This window comes from Nelumbo lutea, chromosome 1 (genome assembly GCF_056320005.1).
Source record: "Nelumbo lutea isolate HS-2025 chromosome 1, American lotus-T2T, whole genome shotgun sequence".
Lineage (NCBI taxonomy): Eukaryota > Viridiplantae > Streptophyta > Magnoliopsida > Proteales > Nelumbonaceae > Nelumbo > Nelumbo lutea.
The window spans coordinates 180,666,727-180,688,180 of NC_142684.1; the positions used below are offsets into that span (position 1 = coordinate 180,666,727).

At 36.0% G+C, this 21,454-nt stretch overlaps 1 protein-coding gene across 2 annotated transcripts; it reads left to right on the forward strand.

The window, feature by feature from the left end:
- The first annotated feature begins 381 nt into the window (after positions 1 to 381).
- On the forward strand, positions 382 to 17,626 carry EMB976 (Tetratricopeptide repeat (TPR)-like superfamily protein). Of its 2 annotated transcripts, none has more exons than XM_088961152.1 (8): positions 382 to 1,162; positions 1,945 to 3,352; positions 7,734 to 8,045; positions 13,979 to 14,083; positions 14,170 to 14,257; positions 14,363 to 14,484; positions 15,163 to 15,227; positions 16,116 to 17,626. In XM_088961152.1, exons 1-8 carry the CDS (start codon positions 614 to 616, stop codon positions 16,671 to 16,673), a joined length of 3,207 nt encoding a protein of 1,068 aa, XP_088817278.1. In that variant the 5' UTR covers positions 382 to 613; the 3' UTR covers positions 16,674 to 17,626. The 2 variants fall into 2 exon arrangements, with proteins under 2 accessions (XP_088817278.1, XP_088817279.1); XM_088961153.1 differs by having other exon boundaries at positions 653 to 1,162; positions 1,885 to 3,352.
- The last annotated feature ends 3,828 nt before the right edge of the window (positions 17,627 to 21,454 follow it).

Sequence of the window (21,454 nt, forward strand, 5' to 3'; positions counted from 1 at the left end):
ACTGAAATCCTTCACCGGGATATATTACCAGAGCTACAGTCGATGCATGTTGGAGAGAGAAAGAGAAACCCTAAATAAACATTTTTTTTCTCTAATTCTCCGGTTAAGGTTAATTTAGTCATGAGAATTGTATTTATACTGGCCTGGACAATTTTTGTTAGTGAATATTAGAGTTGCTGAAATAAAAAAATATTGACATTATAAATTTTAGATATTTTAAAAAGTCATGGTGAGTTTTATAGACAATTTCCTGAAAAATATAAAATTGCTTAAACTGTTGTTTCAAGGGGTTCGGGTCCTATGGGTCGAATAACTGAAATCCAGTATCCAGAAGATCCGAGGGGACCCATTTGAAGCGACTGTTCCAGTATCCAGAAGACCAGAAATCCAGCTTCAAGCTCCAGGTTTTCCAAGTTCCAGCTCTGTGGTGTAAGATTGCTCAGCTCAGCCTCTACCCAAACCAAAAGCAACCAATTCACGTGCTATCCAGTCTCCACTTCATCTTCTTCACTGCTGCTGAGTGCTGATTGTTGAGAGCCGTGGAGCTCATCCTTTTGTCTCTCTTCAACCCTTCTACAAAGTTCAAACGCAAACCCCTCAAGTCAATACACAAATGGATTCCATTAAAACTCCTTTTTTATCCACTACGACCACTTTCTCTCCTTCCCGCCAAAACCAGTCATCTTCAAAATCACCCAGAAATCCTGGGCTCATCCGCTGTTCCATCACTCCTGATCCTTGGACCCTGAGCGATGGCAATGGCAACTACAATCCCAAAGCCAATCCTTACAGGAACCACCCTAAGAAGCCACTATCCGACGACAACGCTCGCCGAATAATCAAAGCCAAGGCTCGCTACCTGAGCGTGCTCAGGAGGAACCAAGGTTCCCAGGCACAGACCCCTAAGTGGATTAAGAGAACGCCTGAGCAGATGGTCCAGTACCTCGAAGATGATAGGAACGGTCATCTTTACGGGAAGCACGTTGTTGCGGCGATTCGAATTGTTCGAAACTTGTCGACGAAGCCTGAAGGGTCCTATAACATGAGGGAAGTGATGGCTTCTTTTGTCACGAAGCTTACGTTCCGGGAGATGTGTGTTGTGTTGAAGGAACAGAAGGGGTGGAGACAGGTGCGGGATTTCTTTGCCTGGATGAAATTGCAGGTAGGTTTTGTTGATTCCCATTTTTTTCTTAATTTATGTTCAACTGGTTTTATTCGTGGGAATGCGGAGATGGTGTAAATGGCTGTAAAGTGGCTTAATTCCACCTGGGCTTTCATTGATATGTTGGATTTCGTCTTATCATTTGAAACTGATGAGGAGTTGAGAACCTTTAATAGATTAATGTGGGAAAGACTTGATGGAGTATGGCACAAAAGTAGATTTCCTGCAATTGGGCCACTATGCATATGCCTGCAATATTGATTTGATTGTGTTTGATTGGGGGGGGGGGGGTTCTTTTTCCTAACCAATTGGATTGTTTAATATTAATCTTTTCTTGGATGTTTCAATTCAATTTTGATTTATGTGACAAGTTGGTGTAGAGAGAAAAAGTTAGGTGAGATGATAATTTGTTGATTTAAACTGTTCCTTTGTGATTACGAGATTCCTTTTTTTCCTTGCTTTTTTGGTATATTATTTTGACATTTCCTCATTTTGTTCCCGCGGAGTAGTAATACTGATTAGAAGCTAGCAGTCATAGACATACATCGGCTATTGGTTTTATTTTTCTTGAAGTTGGTTCTCTTTGGGAGTTGTTCAAAATTTAACAATATATGCAACAATTAAGGCCTTGAAGGTCACTTGGTTGTCACTTCTTAGTTTGAATGCTTTCTTGACAAAAAAAAGAGGTAAATTGATAAAATGCAATTGCATATTAATGTTAGATGTGGCACCGGAAGCAAATGTCATAAAGCTGGTTAAGGTAAATGCCTCTGTGAATGCAGTTAAGTTATCGGCCCAGCGTTATCGCTTACACAATTGTTCTTCGTGTATATGGCCAAGTTGGAAAGATAAAGCTTGCTGAAGAGACCTTCTTGGAGATGCTTGAAGCAGGGTGTGAACCAGATGAAGTTGCTTGTGGTACCATGCTCTGCGCGTACGCTAGATGGGGACGCCACAAAGCTATGCTGTCATTTTATTCTGCTGTGCAACAGAGAGGAATTGTACCTTCCATTTCTGTTTTCAATTTCATGATCTCATCTCTGCAAAAACAGTTGCTGCATGGAAAGGTTATTCAGTTGTGGAGGCAGATGATACATTCAGGGGTTGCACCAAACCATTTTACTTATACAGTTGTCATCAGTTCATATGCTAAGGAAGGTCTGGTGGAAGAGGCTTTTGAGACATTTGATAGGATGAAGAACTCTAGACTCATACCTGAGGAGGCAACATACAGCCTCCTTATCAGTTTAAGTGCCAAGCATGGTAACCGAGACGAAGCATTTAAACTTTATGAAGACATGAGGTCTCAAGGAATTATTCCTAGTAACTATACATGTGCTTCACTTCTAACTTTACACTACAAATATGGGGATTACTCCAAAGCTCTTTCCCTTTTCTTGGAGATGCAAAAGAATAATATTATTGCTGATGAAGTCATCTATGGTTTACTAATTAGGATATATGGCAAACTCGGTCTGTATGAGGATGCACAGAAGACATTTGAAGATGTTGAACGATTAGGCATCCTAAATGATGAGAAAACCTATGTGGCAATGACACAGGTCCATCTGAATGCAGGGAATTTTGACAAAGCCTTAAATATTTTGGAGCTTATGAGATCTAGGAATATATGGTTCTCAAGATTTGCGTATATTGTTTTGCTTCAGTGTTATGTTATGAAGGAAGATGTGGCATCTGCTGAAGTTGCATTTCAGGCACTCTCAAAGACTGGAGTTCCTGATGCTGCATCCTGTAAGGAAATGCTTAATTTGTACTATAGATTGGGTTTTCTAGAAAAGGCCAAAGCATTCATTGTTAACATGCAGAGGGATCAAGTACAATTTAATGAAGATCTTTACAAGACAATTATGAAAGTATTTTGCAAAGAGGGGATGGTAAAAGAAGTTGAAAATTTACTAGAAGAGATGGAAAGGACTGGGTTTGCCAAAGACAGCAGGTTCATACAGACCTTTTTGATTGCAGTGCATGGAGAATCAACAAAACTTGAGGAAGTGAAAGATACATTTGAGTCCTTGGACCAACCTGACACTACTGCTCTTGGACTGATGCTTAGTCTGTATTTAGCGGATGGCAATGCCAATAACACTGAAAAAATTCTTAAGTTGTTGCTGCAGACAACTGGAGGCTTGTCGGTGGCTAGCCAACTCATCAGCAAATTTATTAGGGAAGGCAAGAAATCTAAAACTTTTTTTTTTTAATTTCTTCCTTCCCTTTCCTACTTTGTTTTGTGGTAAATAGTGGAAGAGTACATTTGTACACACATAAACACATAAATAGATACATGCATATTAGAAAGGCAAGAAATCTATGACATGCCTTTCCATTTTTATGCTTTTTTTCCTTTTCCCCTAACCTTTCCAATTTTGTTTTATGGTATATAATAACTTAAGGGAAGCTGATTTTAAAAAAAATATGAAACATATTTATGTATGCTGGATAACATTAACATGGTATTAAGGTAAGAATATTATTGTGTCTGATGTTGGTTTAGAAAAAATACCTGGACTATATTGTTTTTCAACAACTAAAATGGAATGTACTTTACTGAATAAAAAAGAAATCTTAAAACCAATCAAAAAGACAATAACATGGAAGCACAATAGAGAAAAACTGCTAAAACTAAATGTGATGTGGGTAATTCTATGTGTTGGGATACTTTGGTCGTGTCTGTGATGCCCCCCCCCCCAAAAAAAAAAAAAAAAAGAAAAAGAAAAAGAAAAAATCATGAGTGCAGGGACAATTTGGCAGTAAAGAAGGAAAGGCTGGTTGAACCTTGCATCTCATATTTAGATGTATGTAAAATCAGTAGAATACATGAAAGGATGTAAGATTCACAAAATACGGACATTCACTCCCTGTTTCCCATGTGGAAATCTGCTATGGCTTTCATTTCCCTATAATCCATCTGGTCTGAACATTTATGCTTGCCAATTATTCCCCAATAATTTCTAGACTTGGTTTGAAGGATGCACTATGTTGCTAGGGGCACTGTCCACTTTTTTACATCAATGAATGGTGTTTGCGAGATCCTCTTCAATTTCCTGATCCAAGGAGAGGTTTCTATATTCTTACTCCTTCATAATCAATGGCAGAATATAAACTGGAGTTCAACAAAGATCAAGCCTAATGTGTCAGACCATCATTGAGAAAACAGTCTTGGTGCATTTGCAATCAGATATTTGGTTACTTTTTTTTATTGGTATAGGATGAACAATTCAATGCAAAGAAAATTTGGCTTGGTCAGAACTTGGTCCTTCAAGAGATGATAAATTTTAGAAAATCTTGCTTTGCTTAAGTAAGAACATGGCATGCAAAGCAAGCTTTGACCAGGCAGTTTTTACCTTTTAACTACAATTAGAGACTTCACATCCAGTTTTACTGACACGTACAGGATAGCGTGTCAACTGAATATATTAGTACTAAGTAGGTTCTATCACTTACCACCTGTTTGGAACTTGAGTGGGACAAGGATATCATGATTTTTAGGCATTTTATTAACTCCAGCCATGACAAGTTAGAACTGAAGTGCCTTAGTGTTAAAGTAGTCCCTCTACCAGCATGTACAATGGGAGATGCATGATTAAGTTTAATGTTGATATCCATTGTTTCCATTACAAGGGGTTTGGAGACTTCTCAACTTAGTATCCCATCCATCATGTTAATTTTGCTGCTACAGAGTGGTGATGGACAGGTAGATCCTACATCTTTCAGATCCAATGGCATGCTTTCTAGGGTAAAGGAAGGAAATTTTAGTGATTAATGACTAAGAATAGACTATAGAGATGGAGAAGCAAGTAATAGTTTGTTGTTCACCAAAGGATGAGCAAGAAATTAGATCATAGCAATGCAAAAAGGGATACTGTTAAAACATACAGCAGAGAAATACTTTAGAGGAAGAAATTGGTGTGGTGGGATATAACCAGAATTCCTTAATTTTAATGAATTAAGGAACAGAAGCATTTGAGACTGATACACACCAGAAAAGTTTTCTCCCATCTAAGAAGTGTCTGTGTGAGGCTGGTCCTTGCACACAGTTTAAAGGGATTTAGAGGAGAAAATCATTGAAGGATAATCCTTGATCAAGCAAGCAGCAGAACATACGGACAAAACTCAGAGTGGTCCATAAGTCCATTATCTGTTTCCCTTTAGGGTTAGAGGAGATAGTGTCCTCTCAAAGAGAAAAACTCAAGAAGAGAGTGGACATATATGGAACATTATTTCAAATATGTAACATTGGGTTTAGGGAAGCAGATGATGATTTCTCAAGTTTGATAGCTGATTGTGGCTTCCTGAAGATGAAACACAGAACTTGGTCAGAAGTTGACAATGCTGATGTTTTGAATTTTAATTAGAGATTGTATAGACAGCAGTGACAATTTGGTCTCGAAGCACATGGGAGAGGAGTATGGAGGTAAAGCTACTAGTTGATAAAAGATTTAAGGTGGAACTAAATGTGGTGATTGACAAAGTAGAGGTGAGTAAGAAAGTAGGATTGTTTTTCCATAGGGGAGGAACATGCTAGAAAAGTTTTTTTTTTTTTTTTTTTGTAACTAGAAGAAAAGGAGATTATGAGAACTGCTAAATCCAATTTTTTGGAGGCCAATAAGCAGGATGGAGAGAAATGTTTAAAGGAGGGGTAAAGATGAGCTGGAAATTGCTTAGGTATAAGGTGGTTGTTTCAAATATGGTATGTAGTGGTTGTGATGGTTGATGTGAAAAATGGACTGATAAGGGTATGAGCTTTGGCATAGGGGCTGTTTGATAACATGCGAAGTTGCTGAACTGAAGGATTTATTATTTTGTCTTTTAGTGGATAAAATAATTAAAACAATAAAATGTTCAAGGGTATGGTAATATACACAACTTCAGTTTAAGCTATTAGAGAGCCCACAACCTCCTTAAAAACTTGTTCTTTAAAAGATAAAGCAATAAGTTTTTCAGGGCAGCCACTTTAACTGTTATTGAACATTTAAACAGCCACATAGTGTTAGGCTTTTCTAGATGAGTCATGCTCATGGTCCAAGAATTTAGTGATTGCTTCCTGCTATGATTAGGTGATGTTGGAGGATGATGAATCCATAGCTGTTCTTTTTCTTTTTAGTGACTGATGTTATTGTTGCATGGAGAGAAAGTTTGAAAAGGGTGTACTTGAGAATATTATTGTGATTTTTTGGTATTTTTCTCGTTTGTATTTTTAATGGTTTTTCTTTTTTATTTATTGTAAATAAAGACTTTTTGTGATTATTGTGCATCCAATTTTTGATAAAGAGTGTACACTCCTAATGAATAAGTCAAAAGTGATGTTTTGAAAAGACAGGCACCCCCATGCACCTATATTAGGGGTCGCTTTTAGTCTTTCACACTTGGGATGTACCCTGTTTATCACAATTAGAATGTGTCCTAACTAGTCCTCTAAAAAAAAAGTTCAATTATAATGTACAATGACTCCATTTATGTACTCAATATTAGGGCTCAACTCTACATTTCCAGACTCCAATTCTAACTTGGAAAGTGGTCAGAAATTACTTCTAATTACTTTAGAACTAAGATAAACCCATGTATTACCCATACTGACACTCAAATATGGACTCTAACCGCTAAGCTAATTCTAGATATACATTATAGATCCTACTAAAACTAAACAAACAAAACACAACTTCAAGATAGACATCATGGACATACACTCTATTACTAAAATTTTCATGAGAATACTTGATCAAAAAAATTTTCATGAGAATCATAACTTTCCTAAAATATGTCATCTTTATAAGATCTTGGTCTTGTTGGCTAGATAACTCAATAAACTATCTAGTGACATAAAAATGGCACCAAATGAACAAGTTTTAAGTTTTAACACCAACAAAAGAAGCTGAAGGGAAAGTGGCAGTTGTATCTTAAGGTTAAAGCTAACATAACTCTTTAACTAATTGGACCCTTTAAGGCAGTTAACCCTGAGGCACTAATAAACTCCAAAAACTTTTAGAAAAAAACATTTTTGGCAGTTTGGTGATTGATTGGGGGGGGGGGGGGAGTTGCATTAATTTGGTGGATAAGGATGTTATGTAGAAATTAGGATTGATATTAGAGGAAGATCCCAAGTGATGCTGGATTTAGCAGATTTGATATTCAATGCTGTAGGTGAAGTTCTTACCCTAAAGCTGTAACTGAAGAGAGGACAGTCCAAATTCTGTCACTCTACCTATGGAAAAAATTTGGAACGTCAAAATTTTCCCATTTGGCTTGGTGTCATTAGGAATATTATTTGATTAGAAGAATAGAATAGAAGTTCATAATGAAACCAAAGCTTAAAACCTGTGCAAATCCACTCCATCTAAGACCATGCCTAATTAATACAGTTTTTTCTTCCTCACTAGAATATTTTCTCTTGTTAGATCCAGAAAATGTTTTCTCAGAGTCTCCTGTCATCTGATTTATGATGGCATAGATTCAAAGTGAGGATGTTTTTTGGCTGATCAGTTGCAGAGCTGTGGAGTTTAAGCTAACTTGATCCTCCTGTATTTTTTGAGCACTGATTTTTTCTCCATTACAGGTGATGCTTGTAAAGCAGAATCTCTCTATGATCATTTTATCAAGATGGGCTTCAGACCTGACAATGCAGCATGTGCATATATGATTAGTTCATATGGAAAGCGACAACAACTTAGAGATGCCCAAGAAGTCTTTGCAGTGTCCTCTGGTTCTCTTTCTGTCAGCAAACCTATATATACCTCCATGATAAATGCATATGTCAAATGTGGTAAACCAGAAGAGGCATACAACATTTACAAAGAAATGATTGAAAAGGGGCATGAATTGGATGCTGTTACCATCAGCATAATTGTGAATGCTTTGACTAATAATGGTATGTATCATGTGAGCTAGTAAATGTTTTATTTTCTTCCAGTTTTCTTCCTGTTAAGATGTGCCGAATAGGGGTAGTTTAGTCTTCTTCTGTTTATTAAGTAACTTGCTTATGTGGCAGTGTTATTAGAGTTACTCTGCCCCACACTTAAGTAAGGGCATTTCTGTCTTTGTAAACATTATTAGAATCTAATATAGATTAAGGGGGTCGACTGGATGGGTTAACCATCAGATTTTCGACAAACCCTTCTCTTCTTCTTCTTCTTCTTCTTCTTCTTCTTCTTCTTCTTCCTGTTCGGACTACTGTAGCAGCAGTCGAAACATGGTATCAGAGCCATGCTCCTGACCTAAGTCAGTTGGTAAAGCACCTCGGCATTGTTCGTGACTCTTCACCTTCGTTTCTGGTCAGTCGATGGAGAGAACTGATTCGCCCTAGGTCAGAAACATTACAGCTTGTCTCTCTGCTACGCATAACCTTCTTCAACAAGGAAAGTGACTTCAGCAGTGAATGGTTGATTGATATTCTCAAAGGAAGGTCGGTTCTCTCTTCTTCTAGTGTTACTTATATTTCTGGATAGAAACCCTACAAGAAGCTGTTAGTATTGAGTAGAACCTAGAGAACTAGGTTCATTGTTGCCCTAGGAAGGGTTGTGTGTGCAGTAGCCGAATGGTGTAGGGTTGCTGTAAGTGGCCGAGTGGTGTAAGGTAGAATGCAATGACCTTGCCGAACTCCTTGTAGTTGTGTAATGCCCTCTTAAGTGTGTTAAACAAGTCTGGACTGGGTGCAGCAGATTTGGCTGTGTTGTGGTGCTTGAGTGGTTGTAAGAGGACCTCTACTTGTGATTAGTGAATGGTAAACTGATGCTTATGTGGGACGTAAGTGTGTGAAGTCAGCAGTAGTGTGAATAAGAACAAGTGTGTGCTTCCACTATGGTGTTTAGAGGCTGCAATAGGTGCTGAAATATCAAACTGTGAACAACATCAATCAGCTTGTAGCTGAGAAGTAAAGTTAGAGACAATTGTGAAAGAGTACAATGGAAGCAATAGGAGATGGCTACAATGATCAGAAACCTAGTATAGTAATTTCCTCCAACTACCTAGGGGTACAAATGACCTCAATTAAGCTAAATGGGGAGAACTATGTTCCATGGGCTAAATCAGTGGAAGTTTTTCTCAAGGCAAAGAAGAAAGTAAAGCATGTAAGAGATGAGAAGCCACCGATTGACTCTCCAGGGTTTGATGATTGGGAATAAGAAGATGCTCAAATCATGACTTGGCTGTGGAATAGTATGGAACCCAAAATCAGTGCCAACTTCATGTTCCTTGATACAGCTAAGGATATATGAGAGCATGCTAAGAAGCTATATTCTGGACAAGATAACACAACAAGAGTATATCAGTTGTATCAGGAGTACTTTGATCTACAACAAGAAACCAAAACACTAGAAGAGTACTATGCCTACATGAAGAATATAAGGAATGAACTCAATGTTTATCATCCCCTTACGCCAGATATTCAAGTTCAGCAACAACAAAGGGAGCAGCTAGATGTTACAAGATTTTTAGTGGGGCTGAAGTCGGAATATGAACCAGTTAGAACTCAAATATTGGGAGGCTCTACTCTTCCTACACTTGAGGAAGTATTCTCAAGACTTTGTAGAATTTCTTTGGGCCAGACAGAGAACCCCACACAGTATGATAGATCAGCACTTGTGACAGCTAGAGGTGGTGGACATAGTACAAGAGGGGGAGGTCTTTCCAGAGGGGGCCGTGGCAATTTCATGATTGGTCGGGGTGGCTGTGATTCAGGGGGAGGCCGTGGCAGAGGAAAAAATAACTCTATAAGGAAGTGTATTCATTGTGGTAGGGATGGACACACAGTAAATTTCTGTTATGACCTACATGGCCTTCCCTCTAGATGGGCTAATCATGCTGTAGCAGGCGAGGTTGCTATTAGTGACAGTAAACTGGTAGACCGAACACCTCCCACATCTACATCTACTTCTGGGAGGGAGATGGTGAGTGTTCCGCGTGATGAGTATGAACGGTTCCTTCAAACTATTTCATAGCATACCACTGCCACATATGCCCAATCAAGTATTACTTGCATGTCATCTAAAACTCCTTCCTGAATTGACTCTGGAGCCTCAGATCATATGACCGGGACTCCAGGTGTGTTCTCTTCTCTTTCTGAAACATCCACATCACAAATTGTTACACTTGCCAATGGGTCCTCATCTCCCATCTGTGGTGTTGGTAATGTTGACTTGGCTTTTGTCCCCTTATCATCTGTTTTATATGTACCTAAGTTTCCATTCAATTTTATGTCTGTTAGTAAAATAATCAAAGCTCTTAACTGTTCTGTTACCTTCTTTCCTTCCACTTGTGTTTTTCAGGATCTCAAGACGGGGAAGAAGATTGGTGGGGGGCATGAAGTTGGTGGATTGTATTACCTTGACGGCGGTGGATCTTCAATTGCACTTCAAACTTCCCTTACTCCTCTACAATGGCATTGCCAACTGGGACATCCATCTCTCAAGGTTCTCAAGATGTTGGTTCCATCATTGAGTCAGTTGTCAGTTTTACAATGTGAGTCATGTTAGTTTGGTAAACACCGTCGTGTGTCCTTCAGTCCAAGAGTTGAGTCGTATGTTGAGTCTTTTTTCTTTGGTTCATTCAGATGTTTGGGGTCCAATCAAAATAGAGTCTTATAATGGGTACAAGTATTTTGTCTCCTTTTTTGATGATTGTTCAAGAATGACATGGATTTACTTAATGAAAGAAAGAAGTGAATTATTTTCCATTTTTCAAAAATTCCATGCTGAAATACGCACACAATTTGGTGTTTCAATCAAAGTTCTCCGTTCAGATAATGGTCGTGAATACTTTCTTACTGCATTTCAACAGTATTTAGAACAGCATGGCATTATTCATCAGACCTTGTGTGCTTTCACCCCTCAACAAAATGGGGTGGCTGAATGGAAGAATCGTCATCTTCTTGAAATTGCTCGGTCTATGCTTCACCACAAGAATGTTCCTAAACGGTTTTGGAGTGATGCTATACTCACTGCATGTTTTTTCATTAATCGGATGCCCTCTTTTATTCTTCATGGTCGGTCCCCCTTCTCCATCTTGTTTCCCACTTTATCTCCGTTTCCATTAACTCCTCGTCTTTGGTTGTATGTGCTTCGTTCATAATCTGAGTCCTGGAACAGACAAGCTAGATGCACGCTCAATTAAATTTGTCTTCCTTGGCTACTCTCGGACTCAAAAAGGGTACAAGTGCTATAATCCCATTGCCCAAAAGTGCTATGTCTGCCCTGATGTCACCTTTTTTGAGTTTGTTCCCTTCTTCTCCAGTCATGAAGCACCCTTGTCCTCACCCTTACCTCCTCTTCTTCTTCCTGCCAGTGATTCAGTTCTAGAGGCTGTTGTTGGAGTAGACTCATCTCCTCATCCAGTGCAGGTCACCACTGAACGACCACCGATCCGACAAGTGTATACACGTCGAACGACACCGGCCCCTCCTCCTGCTTCTACCTCATGTGCGGATCCTCTCATGGCTCCTATTGCTGAACCTTCAGATCTTGACCTACCCATTGCCTTACGGAAAGGTAAACGTAGTTCTACACTCCATCCCATTTCCAATTTTGTTTCATTATCTCGTCTTTCTACCTCACATTGCCAGTTTGTTTCACTTTTGTCTTCTATTTCCATACCTAACAATGTTCAAGAAGTTCTTAGTTCACCTGGATGGCGGCAGGCAATGGAGGAGGAGTGGGAACTTACTACTCTCCCACCTGGAAAGCATGTTGTGGGTTGTAAATGGGTGTATATTGTGAAATACTTGCTAGATGGTAGTGTGGAGCATCTGAAGGCCAGACTTGTTGCTAAAGGTTACTCACAGTTGTATGGTGTGGACTACATGGAGACATTCTCTCCGGTGGCTAAATTGGTTCCGTTCGTGTCCTAATTTCCTTGGCAGTTATGTATGATTTGCCTCTCCTTCAACTTGACATAAAGAATGCCTTCCTCCATGGTGATCTAGTGGAGGAGGTATATATGGAGCAACCACCTGGGTTTGTTGCTCAGGGGGAGGGTGGTAAGGTGTGCAAGCTGAAGAAAGAAATTTGTGGGTTGAAGCAATCTCCACGTGCTTGGTTTGGGAAGTTCAGCGAAGTGGTGAAGAGTTTTGGAATGAAGCAATGCCAGGTTGATCACTCAATGTTCAGCTATGACTCAGAAGTTGGGAAAATTTTATTAGTGGTCTATGTGGATGATATTGTCATCATTGGAAGTGATAAATTGGGGATTGGCAAACTAAAGGTATTTCTGCAAAATCATTTTCAAACAAAGGACCTTGGAACATTAAAGTATTTCTTGGGAATAGAGGTTGCTAGGTCAAAACAAGGTGTGAATCTGTGCCAAAGGAAATATGTCATTGATCTATTGGAAGAAACAAGATTGTTTAGGTGCAAAACCGACTGAGACCCCTATGGAACCAAATGTTAAGTTGAGCAGTGATACAAGAGAAGTATTTGAAGATCCTGGAAGGTATAGACGACTAGTGGGAAAGCTGAACTATCTGACTATCACGAGACCCGACATCTCCTTTGCAGTCAGTGTGGTAAGCCAATTCATGCAAAACCCTCGTATAGAATTGTGAGGTATCTGAAAGGAGCTCCAAGCCGTGGGCTATTGTATAAACCAGGAGGAAAACTTGAAGTAGTTGGGTATATAGATGCAGACTGGGTAGTCTCAATGAGAAGATCTACTACAGGCTATTGCACATTTCTGGGAGGAAATCTTGTGACATGGAAGAGTAAAAAGCAAACGGTTGTAACCAGAAGCAGTGTTGAAGCCGAGTATAGGGCCATGGCTCACACTACCTGTGAATTAGTGTGGCTGAGGAATCTCCTACAAGAAATTGAGTTTCACATGGATAAACCTATGAAATTGTATTGTGGCAACCAAGTTGCACTCCATATCTCATCCAGTCCTGTTTTTCATGAGAAAACAAAGCACATAGAGGTTGATTGCCACTTTGTGAGAGAGAAGGTTCTCGCCGGAGAGATAAATACAGAACATGTGGGCTCCAATGACCAGTGTGCGGATTTGTTTACAAAAGCTCTAAGCTCGGGGAAAGTGAACTATCTATGTAACAAGTTGGGATTATATGACATATATTCTCCAGCTTGAGGGGGAGTGTTAAGATGTGCCGAATAGGGATAGTTTAGTCTTCTTCTGTTTATTAAGTAACTTGCTTATGTGTGTTATTAGAGTTACTCTGCCCCACACTTAAGTAAGGGCATTTCTGTCTTTGTAAACATTATTAGAATCTAATATAGATTAAGGGGGTCGACTGGATGGGTTAACCATCCGATTTTCGACAGACCCTTCTTCTCTTCTTCTCCTCTTCCTGTTCGGAATACTGTAGCAGCAGTCGAAACACTTTCTTTTTGAGGACAATAGGCATGGGAGCTATCACTTGATTCTCAAATTCCCAGATGGCTCAATTGACCAAGCTATTTCACATATTCTACTAAATGGGCAAAGCACCTGAATTTGTGATGTCATGGGATCCAACACTTCCATGATTATGGTTTCAAAACTAACTGATTTACTTTTTTATGGTTCTTAAAATTAAGCATCAAAAGGTTTACCCCTTGATAATAAAAGGTCACCTGTTATGTATTTAATTGTATGTTAAACCTAATACACTATAACCAATAAATAATTTTTCAAGATTTTACTCAGCATGGTAATCCATGTATTATCAAATTTTAACACCCATTTCTGTTGTACCTTTGTAATATCTACTGCTTATGTGTGTACCACATGTGACACATGCTAAACAATGAAGTAATTTAGTGACTTTTATGTCTTTATTCTTGGATTTTATCTTTGTACTGATGAATTATAATCCAACCTCAGGCAAACATCAAGAGGCACAGAACATTATTCAGTCAATTTTTCAGGAAGGTGTTGAGCTGGATACTGTGGCATACAATACCTTCATCAAGGCAATGCTAGAAGCAGGTTATTGTGTGTGTGTGTGTATATGTGTTTTATTCGTTATAACGTAAAGAAGTTGAATATCACAAATAAAGATTCAAGATTTGCAGGTAAGTTACACTTTGCAGCCAGCATTTATGATCGCATGCTTTCCTTGGAAGTTGTGCCATCACTTCAGACATATAGCACCATGATAAGGTAAGCAGTTGGCATGCTTTTGTTTGTCAAGAAGAGGGTGAAATGACAAGAAAGGGAATTTACCTTGTGAATGATGGATGTGCTTTTTATTTCTAATGGGTGCAGTGTGTATGGACGAGGTCGAAAGTTGGACAAGGCTACAGAGATGTTCAACATGGCACGTGGTTTGGGTTTCTCCTTAGATGAGAAGGCATATGCCAATCTGATTAGCTTTTATGGGAAGGCTGGTAATAATTCATTCTTGACTTGTTATGAATATATACCCCCAGACTGTGCAGTATACATTTCTCTAAATTAAATTTCATAGGAGAAATAAAAACTTCAAGCAGTCATGTGCATGGACAAGGATGATTCCATCAATGAGGAGTCACTTGGTGCAAGTAGAGACTCTAAAAGAACAAGGGGAAGACCAAAGAAGATGTGGAATTGAAGTAATAAGAAATGATCAAGTACTTAACATTTGACAGAAAACATAGCTCTTCATAGAGTACAATGGTGAGATAGGATTCACATAACTAACCAAATACTAGGGATTACAGCATGGTTGAAATGTTGAATTGAGAATTTTAATGAGAGTCATACCTGATACTGTGAGCTCCATCCAAAGAGAGTACTATTCTGGTTTCTATTAATCTGCAAATGGTTATAAAATTTTGTTTATTTTAATGGGTGATGGTCCTTGGGAAGTTTCTTTCAGAGTAAACCAGTGAACTTTAGTGCAATACCAACCAGTGCACATGGAGTAGGTAAAAGGCTTACCAGGGTATAGAAATTGAATTTTTGGATGTCAAATCATTTATTTCCTTGGGAGATTGTCTTTTTTTTTTGGTTTTATTAGTTTATATTAGCAATCTTTTATGTTGGTCAAGTATCATCCTTTTATCTAATACTTAATTATGTTGCAGGTAAGAGTCAAGAGGCCTTCCTTTTATTCAGCAAGATGCAGGAAGAAGGAATAAAACCTGGGAAGGTATGTACACATATAATACCAGGATACCTATACATGTCCTAGGGCCATTAATTGGTGTAATGGTAAAATGTTAGCTGTCAAGTGTGAGAACATTGGTTCGAGTCTGAGAGCAGTCACCTTGTGTGAAAAAAATGCGAAAGGTTGGGTCTGTTTCCAGACCACTCCTCCCAAGATCCCATATAGCTGGGACCAACATTGGGCATTTTATACCTATACATGTCCTATGTGCTGGTGTCAAACACAATATTTACCTGATACAACACTGGAGACTGTATGAACACTTTCTAGAATTTTTAGAATCTACAGTAATATGTAAAATGGTTGACGAATCATATTTATGAAAACTCCATATGCCTTGGAAGTTCGAGTGGATCTGGCAAGATGTATAGATGTATCTATTACCTAATATAAAAGGGAGAGTACCATTCTCTCCTTTCATCATCTTCCATTCTTTCTTTCCCACTTAAATTCTTATACTTATGTCCCCCTGCATACCATAATATTGGTCTTAAAAAACTAGATAAAGAAACATGGTATAACATGTTAAATAGGATATCCAAACCCATATCAATGTTCTGGATCTTAGGAAATGGAGAGTCATATCTTTGTTTCCTGTATTCATGTCCATGGTCCATACTATGTCTGGGCATTTGATGCATACATGAAACATTACAAACAGAAGGTATGTTTAGATTTAAAGACGTCAAGGTACATTATGGTTACTTATTCTAGGGGGATTTTGCATTATTTAGTGATAAATAATATTGCCTAATATGGGACATCTATGAACTGAATGTGTCTCACTATCCAAATAACTTCATTGACTGAATACATTGACATGGTGCTTACTCCTTTTCTGTTTCTTTTTTCCTTTTTCTGGAAATGCAGATCAGCTACAATATTATGATCAATGTGTGTGCTAATGGTGGGCTTGATCATGAAGCAGAAAGACTTTTCCAGGCTATGCAAAGAGATGGCTGTCATCCTGATTCCTTAACCTACCTTGCACTTCTTCGTGCCTATACAGAGAGTGGGAAGTATTTAAAAGCAGAGGAAACTCTCAGTGTAATGCAGAATGGAGGGATTGACCCTTCTTGTGCTCATTATAACCAACTAATCTCTGGTTTTGTGAAATCAGGATTTATTTTGGAGGCTGAAAGGGTTTATGGGAAAATTATTGATTGTGGGTTAAGTCCTGACCTAGCATGTCATAGAACCATGCTCAGGGGTTATGTGGACCATGGACATATTGCAAAAGGAATTTCCTTCTTTGAACAGATTAAAGAGTCGGTGGAAGCAGATAGGTTTATTCTGAGTGCAGCTGTTCATCTTTACCAATCAGAGGGTGAGGACCTCAAAGCTGGTGGCATTCTGGATTCCATGAATAGGCTTGGAATCTCATTCCTGGAGAACCTTGAAGTTGGATCAAAGACAAAAATCATGTGAGTTCTTTCTTGTAAGAATATAAAGATGCGAGTTCTTTCCATGAATAGTCATATCTTTGTAAGAAGCCCCCAGAGATTCATGAAGATGTCAAAGGGGATATAGCAAACGAATTTCTGAATGGATTAAGGTAAAAAGAAGCTAAATTCTTTATTGGGCAAAACAGGTAGTGGTGCCATGAGAATCTTGATCACACTGTTGCCAGTGGTAATAACGGGAGGTAACAGCAGAAGCAATTGTAATGATGTAGGCTGCAAACGTAACAAGTTAAAAAGCAGTTATGAATCTGTACCGCTTGCTTGGAGAATGCCTTGGTGCATGCAGGTGGATGGTTATCAACTTATCAAACCTCCCAGTGAAAGGTGTTGGGGAGTAACATGGGTGAGGACCGATGTGGATTCAAAAGATAGGCCTAAGCAAGGTGCCAACCAACTGGTTTGTAAGGGGTCATAGCAGAGACTTGGGATAGAATCCCGCCTGCATCTGGGTTGGGGAATGGGCTACCCCCGTTATGCACAGAGCAGCTAGTATATACCAGCCAAATGGATCATCTGGGTTGGGGAATGGGCTTTATTGGTTTTTTAAGATCAATCTGCACCTGGGCACCATCTCGACGATGAATGGGTGCTGAACTGCTGATATTGTGAGAATTGGGCTGGTCTCAGTTTTTAGTCATTATCTTCTATTTATTTGGTTACCAAAAAAAAAAATCTTCATTTTTATGGTCATTGTCATGGCATTTTCAAGGAAACGATTTGTAATTCATGATTTATGTTAACGTGCGTCTGTTGTTTGAGATGAAACTTTTCATGTCAAGAGACTAACATTGCTTTCCTTTGAAAAGAAATTTGATGAAAAAATAGGAAAAGGTAACATCAAAGTAGAATTGGATGGTTGAGGCTTTGTATTTTTCTAATTTCAATAGAAGGCAATGGTTGAGAGGAGTTTTCCTTGAAGTGGTTATCTGTTTCAACTTTCAACTTAAGAAGGAATGGAAAATTTTCAGTATGAAGCTGTGTTTTCTCTGTAAAATGGATGTTTCAGCTATTATTTTTGCCCCTTTTATAGTGAAGACTTTTTTTTTTTTTTTTCACTCATAATTTGGTTTTATGTAAACGACAATGAAAACGAGGAAAGTAGATGGATATTGGTTGGAAAACGAGTCATCACACATCCTATTTTTTGATACAAAGGGGGGTTAGATGTGTTCTAAAGGCAAAAATACTAGTACATGTTTTCACAATTTCACTTTCGTGACTAGTAAAACTGGTTTCTTTGTCATTTCGCTAGGATGTGCCACATCAATGTCCACGAAAGTATAGTTCAAGCATTCCTGTGAAAAATTTTCCGCCTACATTATATTATATTGAAACTTGAAACAACTGAAATATTTCAGTTGTCTTACTTATCATTCTTCACAAAAAATATAGATTTTGTAATATTAAGATCATGTTCGGTTCACCGCTGTAGGCCTCTTTTTCTTTTTTTTAATTCTTGTTCATTCTAAGAATGGACAAGAATGAATAACATTAGAGTGTTTGGTTGTAAGATTTTTGCCATGGGTCTCATTTCTTTTCAGAATGAAAAATCAACCTATAACGCAAAAACTGAGACATCTTGCAACATGAAAAATAGTTATTCTCCATCTTGCTCATTTTCATTCTTAAAGGAAACTCTATGCTAGCATTCATTAATCACTGTCTTAGGTCTACAAAACCACTACCATTAATGTTTATTTTTGGATTGTCATGAAAACATATGCCAATGGGCATTGATCACCGGCCATCTACCGAAAAACATTTATGCGATAATTTCAATTTTGGAGACTTAGGTTGGCGGTTTATGACCGCTAATGCAGTTTTGTTTAAGAATGAAAATAAACAACATAAAACACTGGCCAATTTGAAAATAATTCATTTTTAAGATAAAAGTATTTGGTTCATAACAATATTTTCTCATTCTACCCATTTTTGTCCATTTTGGAATTTCATCTTGGATAAGAATTAAAGTTGAACCAAACATGGCCTAAGTATAGCCTGGGATTTCTTGTGTTGGGTTAAATTTATCCTTAACTTAACTGAAGCCGGCCCAACTCACAAATTAGATGGTGATTCCATGTGGCTAAGGTTCACATTATTGCGATTACGTGATATTGCTGATGACCAAGTAGTCAAGATGGTTGCATTGCACCCCCTCCATAAGAAGCATGTGATGAGACCCACAAATAGAATAACCCTAGGCTCTTTGTATGGTCAAAGGGCCTCATGTGTAGTTGTACACCCTGCTATCCCAATAACCCTAACCAATGAGATGCACTTTCCCAATAACCTAAATAATCTCTTCTCCTAAAATTTCTCCTAAACTATCTCACCCACTATCCCCCACTTTTTCCTAAATTATTTCTAATTTCTATTTATCTTCTAAATTATCTCTAATTCCTATTTACCCTCTCCCCCACTTTTTATCTATATATATCTAAAGAAAGTTTGGATTAAAAAATTTAAGAATTATTTAAATATTCTAAAAAATTTATATAATAACTTTAAAATATTTATTAAAAACATAAAAAATAATTTTATCTTTTGACAAAATATATCATTAAATTATGTACTAACAATTTAAATTTTGTTTTCCTGATTTTTCAAATTAAATGCTATTCAAATAATAAAATATTAACATTAAAAAAATCTTATTTAAATATTTAAATAAATAAATATCTTAAATAACAAAACATTATAAAAATATAAATAATTATATAACAAAATATTTAGTAATATGTAATAGCCTTAAATTAATAAAATTCAAATAACAAAAAGTTTTAAATATTTTACAGACTATTTAAATAACTAATTAATTAACATAACTAGATTTTAAATAGCTAAAATAACGAAAATATGTAATCAATTTAAAAATTTTCTTAAAAGTAGAAAAATAATTATAACATAATATTGAAATTAATAATAATTTAATATCTTACAAAATTAATAAGGAAATTATGTATTAATAGTATAAATTGTAGTTTTATTGATTATTAGATTCAGTAAATAACAAAAATTTTAAATATTTTACACATTATTTAAATATTTAACATAACTATATCTTAAATAGTTAAAATAACAATATTATGTAATAAATTTAAAAAATTTCTTAAAGTAGAAAAATAATTATAGCATAATATTGAAATTAATAATAATTTAATATCATACAAAACTAATAATGAAATTATGCAATAATAGTATAAATTATATTTTTATGGATTATTAAATTCAATAAATTATTAATATTTTAAAATTTAAATATTTTGCATATTATTTAAGTATTTAAATAACAAAATATTTAACATAAATAGATTTTAAATTAGTTAAAATAGAAGTTCTGTAATAAATTTAAAAAATCTAAAAAGTAGAAAAATAATTATAACATAATGTTGAAATTAATAATAATTTAATATTTTATAAAATTAATAATGAAATAACATTAATAATAAATTAAAAATTTTACATAATATTGTAAATAACTAATTTCACTTATATCAATTAATAATTTGAGAAAATAACGTTCATAAAAATTAATATTTATTAATAATAATTTTAAACTCTTAATATATATTTATTATATACTTATATATAATAATATTAATATTTGTTGTATTTCAGTTATTATTTATTATTTTTGTGATAAATGTATTTCCAATAATTATGTATAAATTTATTTTTGTTTTTTTATTTAATAGAAACTTCCAATAATTATTGGAGATTAAATTGCTATTATTGAAATTTTTAAATTTTGTTTGTTGTACTTATTGTATTTCTTGTATTTTTGTTATAACTTATTGATTAATATTTATTAGAGATTAAACTATTATTTAAATATATTTTTAGTATTTATTGTATTTTGTAATTATACATTATCAATATATTTTTAATAATTGTGTATTTTTGCTATAAATTTTTAATAATTATTGGAGATTAAACTATTATTATTTTTTAGAGATGAGACTATTAATTTAGTTGGAATTATGAGTTCATGAGTTGGTTCGGTTCAGTTATAGGCTGTTTGGTTAACAAAATTGACATAGTCAAGTTGGGGAGTTAGTCAGCTGAAATCGACTGACCATTTGTGAAAATCGACCCACTAAAGTTGTATTTAGTTTGTATCGATTTTTTGGTTTAGTTAGTCAATTCAAAATATTTAAACCTAAAGATTAAATTTAAATTTTAAAAATTACAATGCAATTGTTAAAAAAATAAATTTATGATATAAAACATTTTAGACTAAGAAATGTAAAAAATTTTTCATTTTCTATATTAAAAATGTATAAAATATTAATATATATCAATGGTCAAGTCATCCGATTTTGGTTGGTTTACAAATGGCCAAAGCGAAACTGATCCAACTTGGTCGAGCTGGGAAATTTTTGAACCAAAGCCAACCTAAAATACTAGAAAATTGACCAAATCAGATCGAGTTTATCGGGTTGGTCAGTTTTATCAATTTGATGAATAAGCTTAATTGAAATTAATTAATGTTATTTTTGTATTATAAAAAAAATATTAAAAGTAGTATATAAAATATGAATAATTATTAATTATTTAAAAAGTTGAAAATATAAAACAATTGTATACTCTTATGTGTTTCTATTAGGGTCATTTACTAGAACACACCTTATACTTTTACATATTTACTTAAACCTACTTTATAGGTTTCTTTTTACTAAAATATCCCATATATTTTACAAATTATTTGCTTAATCAACATTTCGTTAAGAAGTGTTTGTTTTGCCA